Here is a 19,358-nt window from a genome sequence, read left to right as displayed (position 1 = left end):
TTATAGAAAGGAATTATCTTGCAACTGATTAGACTAATTTCTATCTACTACTGCCAATCTTTTCCAAAATATTTTGGGCAATCTTAAATGGTTTTCCTTTCTTTGCCTGAATATGCGTACTTCTAATACCTTTAACGCTACAAATTTATAACCTAACATTCTAATCCTTCTTAACATAAGAAGCATGTGGCTTTCAATTCACAATTTTCCAGAAGAGTATTTATAATGAGACGTCTCACAAAATTGTTAAAGAAGGCTCTATTATAAAACGATCAGTTGTTGGGTCATACTAGTAGCTCTGGTTGTTATGAACAATACAGAAGGTTTAGCATTCCTAATAAATATACTTCTATATTCTGAATGCTTTTTCTCTTCCCTTGCCTTCAGTTTTCATAATTTGCTCTCTGCTCTAGGGTTCCTACTATTGTCTTAGATATTTCACATTAAGTTTCCACCAGGATGAAGTTTAGATTTTTCAAAAATAACAATCAATATATGCCTATGATCTAATTTACCAAGTGATTATATATTTTATATTAATTTGGCAGTGGGGATGATATATGAGAGTAAAACATTGTTAAAATGAAATATGTAGTCTAGATCTGTTCTTAAAATTAAAATAATTTTCTATAGTCTCTTTCAAATGATCCTGCCTTTTGGAGGGAAGGGGCTAAAATTAATATAACAGGATGCAGTCAATTTCACTGATATATACAGAAAGAAAACTGAGTTTGTGACTTTAAAACAAAGTATGTGATGAAATCTATTTTAAATTGCTTTTCTCTAAAAATAAAGTCTAAGCCAACCACAATAGTGCACCTTGTTTCTATTCAACAGATTTAAATAAATTAAAAAGTTATTGCTATATATCATTTTTATTCCAACAAGCAATATAGAAAATACTTAGCCTGTCGATTTTATTAGTAGTTCCTGTTGAATTTAAATTAGAAGAGACTAAAAATTACTTGTAAGGTTTTATAATCTGTGCAAATATTCATAAAGCTTATTACTCTTTATGATTAAAGATGGTTTTACATAGTTTTGTAACACATATTCAAACCTACAACTGGCAGTTTATGGAAGAACAAGAAAAACCGCAAATTGCCTGGCTACTAATAGATTTTATGAAATAACAAGTGCTAACAAATATACCTATGTTCTATAATTACAAATGGCTTCTTACTAATAGTTTAGAACATTATGGCACTTAAGAATGAAACATGAATTTTTTCTTAGGAAAAATATATATACTGGCTGTGCAGAGACTACAAAGAGATAGTGGGCAGATTAAAGAAAGACAAGAATCAGAGAAAAAAAACAAAATGACTAGAGTACCAAAAATACAAGTACCAAGATCGTAAAAAAATGCAAGTTAATGTGTTTAGACTAACAAACATTTACTAAAACACGCCAAAGTGAAATAAATTAACCAATTTTTTAAAATATGGTATCACTTGGCTACAGCAAACAATTCTGCTTTAAAAAAATTATTTCTTTAGTCAAAGTAAAACTGAATTTAGAACCATTACTCAGGTAAACATTGAGTTCCAGTTTTCCTCAATAATTGTAAAATATTCAGTTACCTAAGAAATGTACAAAGTAATGCATAACTGCCTATAGTGCTTTAATTTTAATGCATATTTTTTTAAGAAGGATATGTAATATAGCATAAGAAGAAAGACCAAAAAATGCATCTTTGAATCACTATTCAGGAACTGTGAATAGGGTAACATTGGCCATTAAGATAATTTTTGGATATTAATATTAGTGAAATCACTAACATTTTTAATAAGTACATATTAAGCCAATAAAAATGAAAAACACTATCAATAGATGTCATGCATATATCTCATACTGAACATCCCCAAAAAAAACATCGGTTGTAGCCTTGCTATAAATCCTACAGTTAGCACCATTTTAATATCTGAACACTTTGAAAAAGCAAACTAAGACCTTATAAATCTAAAATGATAATGAAGATATATGAAAAAAAAAATCAGTATGCACTGACTGGTACTAAACATCTTTCAAATATTTACATCAACACGGAGAAACCTACTGTAGTAATTAAGAAAAACTATGAAACAATGAATATGATTAACTCTTTCTATCCATGTTTATAGCATATATGCGTAACTAAATTCAGTCAGCATTAACCAGCCCATATTTTAAAAGCATAAACAGTAAATATTTGGCTTCTTAAGATAGGCCTAGGCCTTCAAATATCAAAATAAGAGCATTAGTCTTGCAAACTTATTGCCAATTACCGGCAGCCCTAAACCCATTTAGCAGGAAGAGTATCCAGATGACTCACAATGTCTTGTCATTTACAATCCTTAAAAGTACCAAAAGAAAAAGCAGCCCTTTATTTGTTTAAAAGAACTTGAAGCACATGAATGTATACCCAACAGTCAGTATCAATACTCTGTCCAGTCATTCAGTATACTCACACATCTAAGCATCTCTCATCCTAGCAAATCATGGTGCATATCAAGGAAGAAGACAGCTGAAGTTTAAAAGAAACAAATAAAAAAGAAGTCGTAGCAAGGTTTTCACCACATGTACACTTATACACATAAACCACTGTATCCCAGTTTCAGGGGAAAAAAAGTGAATTGCCAAGGTCCTACCTTTTTGTTTTTGATTATTGATTTACTGTGTAATCAAGAGCAACCAAAGCTACTTGTCAATTCAAAGTACTCAACAAAATTTTAAGTCTTCATGTCACTTCAAGTTAAAGAAAGCAATACAGCTTTTGGGTCTCTGAAAACCGGTCATCATCTTTTCACACGGCACAAGTTTCACCACCACGCCATTTCCATAAGTTCACACTTGTCAAAGTGCAGTTAATCCAAAATTACAGCGACAGTATATCATGCCAGCTGAATCCAGCCAGACATCTGAGATAGGGTCATATTTCTGCACGGTGTTGAGATAGGATGACCCTGAGTGACCACCGACTACATAAAGGTAGTTATCAATTACTGCAGCACCAACTCCTAGGAAAAGTGGAAAAAATGGAAAGAAACATTAACCAAGAGACAGGCTTTTTTTCACTAAAAATAAAACATATATTTAATGTTTCCTAAAAATGTTGTGTATTTCAATAATATACTATTAATTACACAAGCAATACAGCAATGTGTGTTCACTGGGGTGTTGGGCAGAGAAGGAACTTTTAAGAGTTAAAATCTCCCTTCACCTCTACCCTTCCCTCCAACGGAGGAAACTACTGTAACTTTCCAGATGCTTTCTTATCACTTTACACATATTTTTCTATAAATCATTTTTATCAAGTTTTCAAGTACACTGAAATACTTCAAATTAATGTTCAACGATATAATTCATGCACTTAACAATTCCACTTTATATGTTATCTAAAGAGAGCAAACCTACCCAAAATCTCACTGCTTCATAGCTTTCCTTCTAAAGGAGACCACAGGAACTATACAGTAAGCACTAGAACAGTTCATAGAAATTATGAACTCCTCCTTGGGGAGGAGAGAACATTTGGAAATGGACATATGGATTGCTGATGAATAACAAATCAACCAGGACAATCAAGGATTTTTTTTTGGGGGGGGTGGGTGTAACATAAAAACACAGTATCTATTATATAGAAAAAAAGGAACTTCTATAAGATCCAATTTATTATCAGCATTTCCTAAAATATGTTCAAGTTTGAGAAACAATAATACACACATTACCTTATTAACATAATATTTGTATTGCTTTATCTAATCTGTCTTACAAGCTTATCATAAAAAAAAAGGTTTTTTTTTTCTCTCTTGGATAAGTAATATGCTTACTGTTACATTCTAAGACCATCATTCTAACAAAGTATCGCCCTGTATGTTTAGAAAATAGTAAGTAATTATTACCTGTTCTGGGTTCCTTCATTGGTCTGCACACAGTCCACTGATTTTGATGAGGGTCATATCTTTCAATGCTTGACAAATGTGAGACACCATTATGTCCACCCACCACAAAAATAAAGCCCAGCATGACACCCACACCAAAGTGAATCCTTTTATCTGCCATAGATGCAACCATTTCCCAGGAGTCCTTACTTGGATCATAACGCTCCACACTGCAGATATTCACAAAAGAAAGAATTAATTTGCACCAGTCCTCCTACTAAAGCATATTTGTTAGAAAAATAAAAAACTTGAAATACCCCACAGCTTTAAAGGTCCAAATAAGTATACAGATATAAAACAAGAGCAGTCTGCCTCAAATGTTTAGATTTTGCTGATGAGACTGCAGGGATAAAAATTTTCCTTATGGAGAAGGTGCAACAATATCATACGTTATTCCATTACATTGTACAAGTATCAAAGTATATTAAGGAGGTCATAGAACCTGGAGTCCAAAGACTTCAGTTCAAGTACTAATGCTCTATATACCTGGAGTTGAATGAACCCTAGCCTACCACTTTGGATCTGTGTAATCTTGGCTAAATCATTTCCTCTCATCTGTAAGAACAGGAGCAGTGCAACCTCAAAGGATTCCCGTAGAAATAAAATCAAATGAGTAGGCATGTGAAAGTACTTTATAAACCATAAATTGAATATAGATGTTTTCTAAAGAGACTAAGGAGCTTCTACACAGTTAAGGAAAAGAGAAGATGAAGAAGAAAGAGAAGAAATTTTTTTCTTACAAAAGTTTCGTGGAGGTTTATTGCAAAGTAACCCCAGCAGATTCTATGATACAAAGGACCTGATTATAATAATCTCAAACTGACTCATTAGAAGAATTCAGAGAAGTTAGTCAGATCTGCATTCCAGGGAACCCTGGTATTTCCCAACCACATTATGTAAATCAAAATCAAATCAGAAATTCTCAAAAAGCTTTCCTAGAAAATCCTGGAAGCCTTTACAGACTAAGAGCAAGCACAGAGGCAAGATTGGAGAGCTTGTTCTGGACCTGACCTAACTTCCTGGAAAAGCCTTTTGAAAGGCTGTGCCATTGTTCTGGAGTCCAGAATAGAGACTAGACAAGAGGTGTCTGAAAGGCCACTGGGATAAAAACCATTAGGCCTAAATCACTGGACAAGAAGAGTTGATAAACTAGGAAGAATATAAACTTTAAGAATATTATTTCAAAACTAAAATATTTAAACTTTTATCTTACAAATTTCTGCCAGCAGCTTTTCAAAGAACAGGAATGCAAGTATGAGCCCCAAATACTCTTCCTTCTAGACTAACAAAAACAAAAACACCAAACACATTGCGATCAAGTCAAATCTGATTCATAGCAATCCCTGCTAGGGTTTCCAAGGTGGTATCACTACGGAAGTAGATTGCCCAATCTTCCGAGGAGTGGCTGGTGAGTTTGAACTGCCAGCCTTCTGGTTAGCAGTCAAATGCCTTAGGCACTATGCCACCAGAGCTTCCTTTTAGACTAATAGGCAATAAAAAAATAATAAGATAGTTTTGCTTAAAAAAGCAATAAAAATTTGCTGGTGGAAATGCTCTTAACACTATTACTTTCTCAGCAAGCCATAAGACAGTCTTTCATTAAAATGCTCAAAATCAATAAAACACATAGCACTCTAATTACTACTAGAGATAATGTTTTTGGAATATTAATTTTCACCAAAGGTCCAGAATTATGATTATGTTCCACATAAGTGGTCATTTTACTTATTCTTATTCTCTCTTTCTCTTATTCAAAGTATACTCCAGAATACAGAAATCTCAAATTAAACCTCCAACAAAACCCAGACATATATGATGATTACAGAGTAAGAATCCAGAAAGGAATATTTAAATAAGGCTTCAAATTTATGATCCATTATAATATCACATAGGCATACAGGAATTACATTTCCTATTTTCTTAATATATTAAAAAATGTAGTAACAGACTATCTATCTACTTGTCACCCAAAAGTCAAAGTTGCCTAACTTCCTATTATTTTTAGGTTTCTGAGTTTTAAAATCTAGTCATTTACAGTGAATGAATGAATATATGATTTAATAAGAGGGTTTCATTTCTTAAGTTGGATAAATTCCAAAGTAAAGTTATTACTAAATTTCCAAATGCCTATCACAATGTTACTTAAACATTTAAAGAATCAAGTTCAGTCATATATATAAAATGTTTAAAACTCAGAAATAATTGTTAATGCTACTTTTAAAAATCTACATGTATATAAAATGTGATTAGTAAGTTAAATACCTGTTCATGTGGGCAGGACCATACCCACCAATGGCATATATCATTCCATCCAACACAGCTGCAGCAAAACAACTTCTTGTTGTAGTCATTGGTGCCACAGGTTGCCATTTTCTTATTTTGGGAATATACTTTTCTACAGATTGTAAGTAAGTCTGTCCATCATAACCACCTAAAGCATAAAGTTCTCCTGCAAGCACTACCACTCCAAGGGTACTTCGGCTCTCATTCATTCTCTCTAGAGAAGTCCAGGTATTTGTATCAGGATTCCAGCATTCTACTGAATTTTCATGTTTTCTGACAGTGACGCCAGGACGCACGTTAGTTTCAATACCGCCTATAACATATACTTTTTGGTCTAAAACGCATATTCCAAATTCATAGCGAGGAATGTTTAGGGGTGCCAAACCAATCCAAGAATCATTCTGAGGAAAATACATCTCCACACTAAACAATAAGAAGAAAAAAATTAAGTTTTAAAAACCAAAATGGCTCATAAGAAAATGTTTAATCTTATTAGTAATCAGGGATATGCAAATTAAAATCACAATAAGCCATTATACACTTCCATATTGACAAAAATGTTAAGTCAGATAATAATAATTGTTGACAAGAATGTGGAGCAAGAAATGTATATTCTCTTGATGAGAGTGTGAACAGTTCAAATTACTCTGGAAACCAATTCTATATTATCCAATAAAGTTTAAGATGCACACATGGTTTGATGCAGCAATTTCATTCCTGTGTATTTACTCTATTGAATGCATATTATAGTCAGCTTCACAACAGGACAAATATAAAGTAATGTTTACACAGCACAACACAATCATTCATCAAAAGAAGAACGATAAATAAGGTAAAGTATATGTGCCTTATGACTGAGCAATTCTATTCCTAGGTATGTATCCCAGAGAAATGTATGCGTATGTGTATGTACAAATGGGCTCCAGTGGGACAGGGGTTAAAGCATATGGCTGCTCTGTGGGAGAAAGATAAGGCAGTCTGCTTCTGTAAAGATTTATAGCCTCTCAAATCCTATGGGACAGTTCTACTCTGTCTTATAGGTTTGTTGTGAGTCAGAATTGATTCAATGGCAGTAGGTGGTTATATGTACAAGGTTGTTCATAGCAACTATTATTTGTAATAACTAAAAACTGGAAGCAATTCAAATGCCCAGCAACAGCAGAATGGATAAATGGTGGAATATCATACAAAATGTATACTATGCAGCAAAATGAATGAACTACAGCTACATGCAACAAGGATGACTCTTACACATACAATGTTGAAGGAAAGAAGCCAAATTCAAAAGATATATTCTGTATAATTCCATTCATATCAAGTTCAAAACAGATTAAAACTAATTCCTGGGCTACCTTTGGGAAAGGCTACAAGAGAGCTTAAAGGCGGCTTCTGGATGATGGTCGTGTTGTTTCTTGAACTGGTTTAAAATATTTACTTTGTGATAAATCACTGGGCTATACACCTGGGATTTGTGTACTTTACTGCATATGTGTAACATTAATTAATTGATAAAATTTGCATTATAGAAAGAAAAGTATTGACATATACTAGAATACATCAGTGAAAGTAAATCAAATACTTCTCCATGTAATCTCACTGATAAACATCACAAATTTCCTGTTCACAAGAAAACACATCTCTGAAGATGCTATATTACTGCATTTATACATAAAACAATTTATTGGGACAAAAATGTGGCAAAAGTATAAACAAAAGCAAAAGCAAAGGGATAATACATTAAAAATTCAAGAAAGTAGTTATTTCTGGGGGAGGAGAAAAATGGCATTGAGAAGGGGACACATTGGGACTTTAAAGGTTATTGTTAATACTCTACTTCTTAAGCTAGGTGATAGAAACTTGGGTATTTATTTTTTATACCCTGCATGATTACTATACATGGTCTTTTCCATATAAATATACTTCATTACAAAAAATACTTGGGAAAAATGCAGCCAATTTCCCCAAACTCAATAATGTTATAAAAATGTATATTCTCTATCCAGTAAGATCCAAACATTCCTTCAATTGTTATTAAAAAGCTACCAAATGCCTATTACAGTCAGTTTTGTTTTAATGTTTGTTCTGAAAACATGAATTTGTTCCAATGAGATTAATGTAGGAATCAATTTGACTATAACAAGGGCAGTTTCAGTGAGGTGGTGGGGCAAATTTTGACTGGGATGGTTTAAAACAGAATGGGAGTTGAGCAAGTGAAAACAATGGGTTTTAAAAACTTTTCCAAGGATTTTTACTATAAAGTGTAAAACAGCTATGAGGAAGTAGCTATAGAGTAGAGCAGAGAGAGAGCAGGAGTCCTGATAAAATTCATTTAACCTGGAAGTTTAAACCAGAATACATTTACATGCTGATAGCAATGACGCAGTCCAGTGGCAAAAGGTGATGGTATATGAGAAAAAACTGTGTACCGGAGAGGATATGGAATAATGAACAAGTGGGGAAGTGGAAGAATGGCCTTAGATAGACAAGCTCAGTTCACTCATGTTCACTCAAAGAAGCAAAGCAGGGTATATGGGTACAGATCAAAGTATCTTGGCAGATTTAGTGATGGGAAAATGAGGTAGTTCTCTTCTGGTTTCTTCCATTTTCTCAACAGAATAAGAGACTAGGTCAACAGCTGAAGGTTAGAAGGGAAGGGGAAAGGGTTTGGGATGTTTTTAGAGAGTAGAAGGCAGGAAAGTGTCCCAGAAAATGAAATGGCAAGCTGACTAAGAAAATGTAGAGGGATTGCTGAGTAATGCTGAGGGCCCTCAGTTAGATCTGATAGGGTAGGTATGTGTGCTTCTCTAAGCCATATTCTACCACTGGGGTGCAGCCATGGCAAAAATTAAGAGTTGAACTGAACTAGAAGAGTATGATGGGAGGGATAAAAATAAGGGAGCCAAGAGTATATTCAAAGAAGTAATAATAGTGATGTTCCTGGAATTTAAGCTGGGTAAAGAGTGGCGGTAAGGTGATGAGCAGTCAGATCTGTTGACTATAAAGCCAATGAAATCCCAAAGAAACAAAGAACTGTTAGAGTGGTATACTGGAATAAATATGGTAACAAGAAAGGAGGTGGTGGTTGTTTTTGTTGTTATGTGCCGTCCAGTCGGACCCGACTCATAGCAACCCCTCCTTGGTTTTCCAAGGCAGTATCACTACGGAAGTAGATTGCCCCATCTTCCTTCCGAGGAGTGGCTGGTGGATTTGAACCATAAGCCTTCTGGTTAGCAGTCAAGTGCCTTAGCCGCTATGCTACCAAAGCTCCCAAGGAAGGAGGTAGTGGTCAGAAAACAGAATGTCTGAAATCAAGATTTTGAATGTGTTGAAATTACTGGCAATGACAAAGTTGAGTATATAATCATCAGGTATGCTGATAACAAACCTAAAGTGAGGCAGAAAAGATTGTTGGAAGTGAGGTCAAGGAGGAGAGGATAAGTGGTCTATGTGGATGCTGAAATCAACAAGAATGATGGCTGAAGTAGAATGGTAAGAAATACACTGTGGCCAGTTATTAAATCTTCAATAAATGAAGTAAACAAAGGACAGTAGATGACAGCAACAAGGAAGGGTAGCAGGTGATACCATGTGATGGAAATGCTTGAAATGAGGGAGAGGAGAGGACCTGTGATACATGAAATGTAGAAAAACAAACACACTTCTGAGCATCAGCCATATGTCATTAGAACAAGAAGATGAGGATAAAGGGAATTTTTATTCTTTTCCTGGGACAGAAAATGAGTTCCAGAAGATATGGCAGAAGGAACTGAGGAGTCAAAAAAAAAAAGTTAGGAGATTAAGTGAAACTAGATGATATACAGAACCATATGATAATAAGAACCCAGTTTATGATGACAGATTAACTATAAGTCATAGACTTGTAGGTATGATTTAGGTAAAAACAGATACAAGATATAAAGGTATTTAATTCATACGGTCTTTGGGGGCAAATGGGTCTTCAGTTCTAATTAGAACTTCTTTCTTTGAATTAAACCCATGGTTTATAGTGCTGAGGTGAGTAATGAGACCACAGTTTTAAAGGTGGTTATTTTTAGTCGCTGTCAAGTCCATTCTGACTCACTGGCGACCCATGTGTGCAGAGTAGAATGTTCCATAGGGTTTTCAAGGCTGTGACCCTTCAGAAGCGGATTGTTAGGCCTGTCTTCCAAGGCACTTCTGGATGGGATGGACCCACCAACCTTTCAGCTAGTAGTTGAACACTTAACCACTTGCACCACCCAGGGACTCTAACTTAAAGGTATATTTAATATATTTGCATAATTATTAAAAAATGCTTTCAGTGTCTTGCCAGTCTAATGACCCCCATGAGTAAGGAGAAACAATACTATTCTGAGAGTTTCCCAACTTTCCTTAAGCCACCTATCCAATCCCTATTTCCCTCTCTAGAAGATATCCTCTCCTAGTTAAAGGAAAAAACTGAGATGATTAGACAAGATCTATCTTAAATCCCCGTGTCCACCTCACCCCCCCACCCCCGTAAATCTACCTTCATATTCCTGTCTCAGGGCATAAAGAGTACCTCTTCCTCCTATTCAAAACCTTCTACCTTTACTTTTGATATCATCCCTTTCTAGTTCTGCTAAGATCATGCTATATGTTCTCATTAGACAGAAAGAAAGGACATTTAAACCAGTCAAGGAATTCATGGAAGACTTCATGGTTTCAATTTATACTTCTAAATTATACTACATGATGACGACTTCCAAAGCTCCAGCCCAGTCTCTTCTTTTGAACTTTGAACTCATATCCAGAGAGCAACAGGGTATCCTTTACTTAGGTGATGGAAATGATCACAGGCACTTCAACTTATTATGTCTAAAACTAAACACGTTATCTTCCCCTTAAAATGGTTCCTTCACCTTTATTCTCTCTCTCTGTTGATGGTATAAGCATCAGCCCAACCATGTAATTAAAAATTTATATGACTCATCTTTGATTCTTCCCTCTCCTCAGCACTTCTCCCAAGGCCCAATACCAAATCCTGTTGATTCATACTCTCCTACATTTCTGAAAAAGTCCCATTTTCTATCTGTACTCATTGTTGTTGTTGTTGTTATTTACCATCGAGTCAGCCCCGACTCATAGCGACCCCTCCTTGGGTTTCCGAGGCAGTATCACTACGGAAGTAGGATTGCCCAACCTTCCTTCCGAGGAGTGGCTGGTGGGTTTGAACTGCCAGCCTTCTGGTTAGCAGTCAAGTGCCTTAGGCACTATGCTACCAGAGCTCCCATCTGTACTCATTACTACTTCTGTAATTCAGGACCTCATAATCTCCCGCCTGGACTTTTACAATAATCTCTTATCTAATCACTATGATGCTAATCCTAGCCCCCTCAATTTTGCTTCATAATGCAGCCACATCTTACCATTTCACATTTCACTATTCTCCTTAAAGTAGTTCTGCAACCACATAATAAAAAACCTCTTTAGCATGGCATACAATACCTTCTTTGATTTGGCCCATACCAACCATTGCCCGCTACTTACTAGTTAGAACTTTATACATTAGAATACCAAATAACTTTTATTTTCTTACATACCTCATACTATATCATGTCATTGTGTTGTTGCCTGTTTCCTGGGACCTTTTTCATCACTTGACTCTTTAGCTTTCAACACTCAGTTTTAACATTACGTTCTCCACAACATCTTCCCTAAATACCCCAGACAGGACAAATATTTTCCTTAATACTGCCATAGAATTATCTTTAACAGTGTATAATATTATGTATGTATGGTCAGTAACTGCAACCCCCAAAATGGCTCCCAGACTCCATCTTGCTTAGCCAAGTCAGTAAGAACTACAAGCCATTTCCTCTATCTACCCTTGTCACATATTCCACTGCTTCCCCGTCATATATTAATCATCTTCCCTATAACGTATTAACCCATCCTTAGAACAGTTTAAGCTATAAAACTTGCAAATAGCAGTATCTTATCAGAGCATACAAAGGTAGTGGTTGTAGGGCACTGCCCAGGGCCCCCTCCCAATTGGAACCCAGTCCACCAAGTCTGAAATCAGTCACACCCCCATTCCCAACTCCTCAAACTCTGGTATAATATCCCTGCAAAGTGGGAGGGGGTTAAAAGTCATCTTGGATCCATTCCGGCCTGCCAATGCTGGACACTGAATCATGAGCAACGTTGTAAGTCGGCTTTCTTTGTTTTTATAATCCTCTCTCCCTATTCTTTTGTTTCCCTCTTCTGAAAAAACATTCATGCCTCTGACTATGCCTTCTGGGAAGTTTTTCAGACTTGCTACCTACTCAGGATGAAGATTTAACCTCCTTGGAAAATTCCCATAACATTAATATTTAAATTATCTACTTAAATATTTGTCTCCTTTACTAAATTATCAACTTGTTGAACATCCACTATGTAGCTTAGAGTGTCTGATGTACAGGTGTTTAATATTTTATTAAACTGAATGATCATTCAGGTTGGTTCCAGTTTTTCCATGGTTATTTATAATGTTGTAATAGACACTTTTGTGCAAATTATATTTTAATTTTTTCTTACAATAAATCTTAAGATGAAAGATTACTAGATCTAAAGAAATGAGCAGTTATGGTTCTTTAATTATTTGTTTATGATTTTTCATACAGGAGAGGTCCCCTATTACAAATGAGTTCCTAAATTTGTCTTTAAGACAAATTTGTATGTTAAGTAGGAACAGTTAAGTATAGTTTGTATCTACTGTCAGTCAAGTGTTAGTCTTAGTATGTATACAGTATACAGTGTAACTTTCTATGCACAAAAAGCATGAAAGAAACACTTCCAGATACACGAAAACATCTTTAACCTAAGTAGTAATAATGATTTGATAGGTATTAAAAAGGAGCACCTGTTTGTTATTATAAACCACTGTATGTACCTCAAATTTTTAATATGATAGGCTTTACAGGGGTTGGTTTGTAACTACAGGTTGTACATAAGTTAGATGTTCATAACCTGGGGACTGCCAGTACTTCAGAGACCAAGAAGCAACTGCTCAAGAATTTTAAAATGTACACTCATAACTGAAATTTTTTTTTCATGGCATTTGACTAATATGCCAATAAGCAATGCCTTTAAGAACAAGAGTTCAACAACCACTTCAGGAAGCCACTGTAACTAATGTGTTACCTATAGGATCTAGGCTCAATGTCAACAAAAGTAGTTTTAGACTACAATTAAAATGCATAGCAAAACTTTTAAAAAGTTGCCACTCATAGGACATCAATAGTTTCCTACCTGGAGTGAGAGGAAGGCAACCTACTGACTTTTTAGAAATGTTCAGAAAGAAGCCTATAGTATTCCATATCAAATGAACTGAAGCAGTCTGATGCAAGGGGAAAGCAAAGATAGTATCAACTTGTATTTTCAATGTATAAAAGTTACTTACATAATCCTCTAAATCAGAGGTTGGCAAACTATGATCATGGGCCAAATTCAGCCTATCACCTATTTTTGTAAAGTTTTACTGGAATACAGGCACACTCATTCATTTATGTATTTTCTGTGGCTTCTCTTTACTACAGTGGCAGAACTGAGTAGTTGTAACAGAAACCACATGGCCCACAAAGTCTAAAATATTTACTATCTGGCCCTTTTAGAAAAAAGGAGCTCTGGTAATCCAGTGGTTAAAGCATTTGGCTACTAACTAGAAGGCTGGCAGTTCAAACCCAACAGTTGCTCCATGGGAGAAAGAGGCAACAGTCTGCTTCCATAAAGATTTACAGCCTTGGAAACCCAATGCGGCAGTTCTACTCTGTCCTATAGGGTCAATGTGAGTTAGAATTGACTTGATGGCAGTGGTTTTGGTTTGGCCACTTTAGAAAAAGTTTAACAACCTGTACTTCAAGTTATTAGACAATAAAGCTGTTTACTAGTGCCCTTAAAAAATATTTACAGACACTTAAAGTAAGATGGAGGAATAGGCAGATAAGCAACATAGTCTCTCTTCAACAAAGAAAAGAAAAACCAATTGACAGAGATACAGATGATAATCCTGGAGCCCTGACCTTTGAAAGGAACTATACAGAAATGGATTAGGCACCAATTAGTGGAAAAACCTGAATGAAAACAGTGAATAAAGAAATGGTCAGAGCTGCGGACTATCAGCTACTCTGATGGGACCAACAACCCAAATATTTCCAAGTGGTGTTGGGAGCTGAGAATTGACCTAAAGATCAGCCCTGGTCACCAAGAGCTGCAGGGATGACTGCGCTGGTGGCCTATGAGTAGGAAGGGAAACAGCAAGGAGGGAGACAACCTGAGCTGTTGACTTTCCGCTGCCTGGAAGATGCAGCCATTTTGATTGTTTACATGCAGCAGCCATTTTGCATGTTTACAAGTGGCAGCCAGTTTGGATGTTTAAAGTGACTGAGGGTGCAATCATTTTGAATCTTTACAAGTGGTAACCATTTTGGATTTTAAAGCAAGAGCATTCTCATTCAGATTCCAGGGACCTAAGAATAGGCTCTGTTTGCCAAGGTTGACAGGGACATACGAGAGGCTGACAACAGGAAAGGAAACAGGTAGTGAGTGTATAAGTGCTGTCAACTAGCGAGTAGAGGAATATAGTACCCTGCTTGCGTAGGTAACATATAAACAAAACAAGGAAAAGGAAATTGGTGGGCAAGTCACTCCAACATACAATCACCAATTAAATACAAATACAAAAATGTCCCGATGCCTCGGAGACAACAGAGCATCACAGTCCACACAAAGAAGTAAGATAAAGCAGGAGAAACAAGGGACCAGAATACAGACCCAAAACACATCCCTGAAGAAGACGCAGCACTGGAACTCCCTGATACAACTCAAAATAATTATATTTAGGTATCTTCAACGAATTGAGAAGCAGATCAAGGAAAACACAGAGAAAACCCTAGAACAATTTCAAAAGACAATACAAGAACAAAATGACAAAATAAATGAAAAATTGGAAATGATACAAAAATTACATACAGAAATCCAAAAGATTAATACCAAATTTTCAGATAGATTAAGACATTGAATGGGCAAAGGAGGAGAATTGAATCAATGGAAGACAGAATTAGTGAGATTGAAGGCAAATACCTGAACACTTCTTTGGAAAGGGATAAATCAGAAAAAAGATTTTAAAAAAATGAAGAAAGCCTAAGGTTCATGTGAGATACCATCAAAAGGAATAATCTATGTGTAATTGGAATTCCAGAACAGGAAAAGACAAATAAAACCACACAGATAATTGTTGAAGATTTGCTAGAAGAGAATTTTCCTGGTATGATGAAAGATGAAAAAATATCCATTCAGGAAGTCCAACAAACCCCAAAAGAAAATCACCAAGACATATCATCATCAAACGCACCAAAACCAAAGACAAAGAAAGAATCCTGAAAGCAGCACAGGAAAAACAAAGTTCCCTACAAGGGGCAACCAATAAGACTAAGCTCAGATTTCTTGACAGAAACCATGCAGGCGAGAAGACAATGGGATGGTATATATAAAACCCTGAAAGAGAAAAATTTCCAACCAAGAATTACGTACCCAGCAAAATTGTCCCTCAAATATGATGGTGAAATTAGGACACTTCCAGACAAGCAGAAATTAAAGCAATTTGTTCAAACCAGACCAACCTTACAAGAGATGCGAAAGGGAGCCCTTCGGACAGAGAAGCCAACAACAGCCAACAACAACTAACCATTAAACACATGATGATATAACCCAGAAACCAACCCAGCTATGGAAGTATCCAAAGTAAATAAGCCTACAAGATTGTAAACAGGGAACCAGGGATATCAATTGACAAATGAGGACAACTACAAACCAAAAAGAGGGAAAAAATTGTGTCGTTACAGAACTTCTAGATGGTAGGGAAGTCAAGACAAACTACAAGATAGAATGGACCGTTCTAAACTTGGGAAGAAATCTATAAATAACAGGGTAACCTCAAAGAAAACCTTCACATCAAAATAAAAAAGAGGACCAGCGCAAATATTTAGCAAATACTAAAACAATAGCAATGAAGGAAGTGATAACAAGATTCATAAACAAAACAAGCTCAGCATAGAAAATTATATGGAACAAAGAACTCATCAACACCATGAAAAAGCACATAACAAAAATGACAGTAACAAATCATATTTGTCTATAATTACATATCTGGCAAGGGACTTAGATCTCTAAGATTTACAGAAAACTCCAACGCCTCAACAGCAAAGGAATTAACAATCCAATTGAAAAATAGGCAGAAGACATGAATAGACACTTCAGCAAGGAGGATATTCGGGTGGCCAGCCAATACATGAAGAGATGCTCACAATCATTGGCCATCAGAGAGATGTAAATCAAAACAACAAGATACCATCTCACCCCAGCACTGATGGAAAGGTTCAACAAGACAGAAAATAACAAATACTGGCAGGGATATGGAGAGATTTGGATTCTCATACACTGCTGGTGGGACTGTGAAGTGATAAAACCACCATGGAAAGGAATATGGCAATTCCTTAGAAAGTTGGAATTGGAGATACCATTTGACCCAGCAATCCCATTACTAGGTATATATCCTGGAGAGGTGAGAGCCAGGACATGAACAGATATATGCACACTCATGTTCATCACAGCACTATTTACAATAGCAGAAGGATGGAAACAACCTATGTGCTCATCAGCGGAAGAGTGGATGACCAAACTATGGTACACACACATAATGGAATGCTATGCAGCACTAAAAAATAGAGTCTGCAAAACGCCGCATAACATGGATGACATTATACTAAGTGAAATAAGTCAATCACAGAAGGACAAATACAGTATTAGTTCGTTGTTGTAGAGGGTCAAGGAAAGGTTTATATATGGAGGGAAATTTTCTTTGTTGGTTGCCACGGGTGGGAGGGGAGGGGAGAGAACACTGGGAAAAAAAAATACATTGACCCATGTCACTTTAGTTTTTTGTATTTCATTGTACTTAAATTTCAATGAAATGCATTTAAATATATATATATATATATATATATATTTACAGAAAAGAAAATACTGCACATGAAATCCATGATTTATATCTTTATCCTGTTTTTTCTCATTTCTTTAGTGGTACTTCTAAGTAACTATTTTCATTCAAACCCATTCTTATGCCCAGTCTACCCACTTCACAGGTTCCTAGCGCTAACATTTTAACATCTTCTGATATTAAAAAACAAAACAAACATAAAAACTCACTGCCATTGAGTCAGATCTGACTCATAACAACCCCTCCTTGAGTTTCTGAGGCAGTATCACTATGGAAGTAGACTGCCCAATATTCCTTCCAAGGAGCGGTGTATGGCTTTGAACAGCCAGCCTTCTGGGTAGCAGTCAAATACCTTAGGCACTATACCACTAGAGCTCCCATTTTCTGATATAGCTGGGAAATAATAAATCTTTTCTAACTTGGTCTGACCCCAAGATATAAATGGTTTCCCATAAAGCAAGAGGAGGGAAAAAAGAAAAAAAAAGATTTAAAATGGAAGAAAAGCTAGTGAGTAAAGAAAATGGATAAAGAGGTGTAGGGGTGTGCGTGCATGTATGTGTGTTGCAGGGAGAGAGCTAATAATTAAGAATTTTTGAGAGAATAGGTGACAATATGATTAAAAAGACCAAATAAATGTTTGAGGTAGAGGGAAAACAGAGAAGAGCAATAAATAAAGCAGCAGCAAATAAAGAAAATCAAACTATTCTTAAAATATGGAAAATTACCAAATTTAAAAAGTTAAAATCTCACAATTCGAATAACGTAATCAATGTCACTGAATTGTACGTGTAGAAATGGTTGAACTGATATATACTTTGCCGTGTACAGTCTCAACACTTAAAGAAAAAAAAAAAGAAAAAGAAAAAGCATAAAACCTATTAGCATCAACTCTTTTAAAAGGCCTTCTATTTACCTATCCAAAGAGGCAAACAGTCCAGATTTTCCTCCAACTGCACAAAGTACTTTAGGAGCACAGCGAGGTCGTGTCATCAAGACTGTCTGATGAGAGAGTCTATGTTCAGGCATAAAGTGGTACTTTAGGGCTTCATTCAAAAGATGTTTACAAGTACGATCATCACGAATAAGATGATTAGCTTCATACAGTCTGGTAAGAAACTTAACACTCAGCAATGGTAATCGCACGCTATTAAGTAGCTGTGCTAAGTATTTCTGGCGTTCTTGTACATCATATTTAATCCAAGACTCGAGTGCATAAAAAACAGTCTCTTCAGTAGCTACATTCAAACAGTCATTAGAAACAATTTCATCCAAATCAGCATGTGTTAGTTCAAAAAACTCTTCAGTCTGGCAAACAGCTTCAAAATTCTGGCATATATACTTAGTGGCTGCCAAATAAAGGTCATGACAACCATATGTCTCTGCAAAACGAGAAATTCCAATACAATTACCAGGATCAAGCTGGCTTTCAAGAAAAGCACAACATTCTTTCAGGACAAGTTTTATCTGGAGTAGATTTGCTGCTGGAAGAAGAGATTCAACTGTGTCCTGAGAAATAAAAACAGTCCCTGTATAGGCATATTCCACAATGGCCTGGAGAGCAGTTTCATCAATGCACTGAAACTCAACTTCACTGTTCTCTTTTTCAGAAAGGTTTCCAGTGAACATAGCTTTGAAATATGGGCTGATGCTGGCAAGTACCACTTTGTGAGCATGAATTTTAACGTCACCTACTCGAAGAATGATGTCACAGAGTTCATGATGCTGACGAAGAAGATTCAAGCCCTGCAGAAGTTGCTCAGAATGTAAGTGGGTTAAGTTAGCAAGCATGTAGGTCGGGGATGTGTGGTCCATCTACAGGGAAAAGAACAAGAAAAAAAAAAAAAAGGATGGATAGTTATTTCAAAATAATCTTACCAGTATGATTTTTTTTTTCAAAACTGCAAAATAGATCATATTTGTTATTGTTTGGTTCTTAAATCCTTTACACTAAATACTACAACAGAGATAGAAGGGATTTTAACAATCATATAACTCAACTCCATTATTATATATTACAGATTATTCTGAAATTGAAGCCCAAAAGGTTATGTTATATGCCCCAAACCATATAGGTCTCTTACAATGGACTCATAGATCATAACTCATGAATTCTTTCCTTCTGTTTCCCTTCATTAAATTCAAGTCTGACAGCTATC

At 35.8% G+C, this 19,358-nt stretch overlaps 1 protein-coding gene across 1 annotated transcript; it reads right to left on the bottom strand.

Annotated features, from left to right (window-relative positions):
* Positions 1 to 2,835: 2,835 nt before the first annotated feature.
* On the bottom strand, positions 2,836 to 19,014 carry KLHL28 (kelch like family member 28). Its single transcript, XM_007950159.2, has 4 exons — positions 18,116 to 19,014; positions 6,183 to 6,626; positions 3,882 to 4,090; positions 2,836 to 2,999 (listed from the first exon to the last, which is right to left on the bottom strand). Exons 1-4 carry the CDS (start codon positions 19,012 to 19,014, stop codon positions 2,836 to 2,838), a joined length of 1,716 nt encoding a protein of 571 aa, XP_007948350.1.
* Positions 19,015 to 19,358: the final 344 nt, after the last annotated feature.

This window comes from Orycteropus afer, unplaced genomic scaffold (assembly GCF_000298275.1).
Source record: "Orycteropus afer afer isolate SDZICR_OR568_19922 unplaced genomic scaffold, OryAfe1.0 scaffold00265, whole genome shotgun sequence".
In the NCBI taxonomy this organism is placed as follows: domain Eukaryota; kingdom Metazoa; phylum Chordata; class Mammalia; order Tubulidentata; family Orycteropodidae; genus Orycteropus; species Orycteropus afer.
Note: the sequence above shows the minus strand (reverse complement) of the source record. Positions and strands in the feature narration are given on the sequence as shown.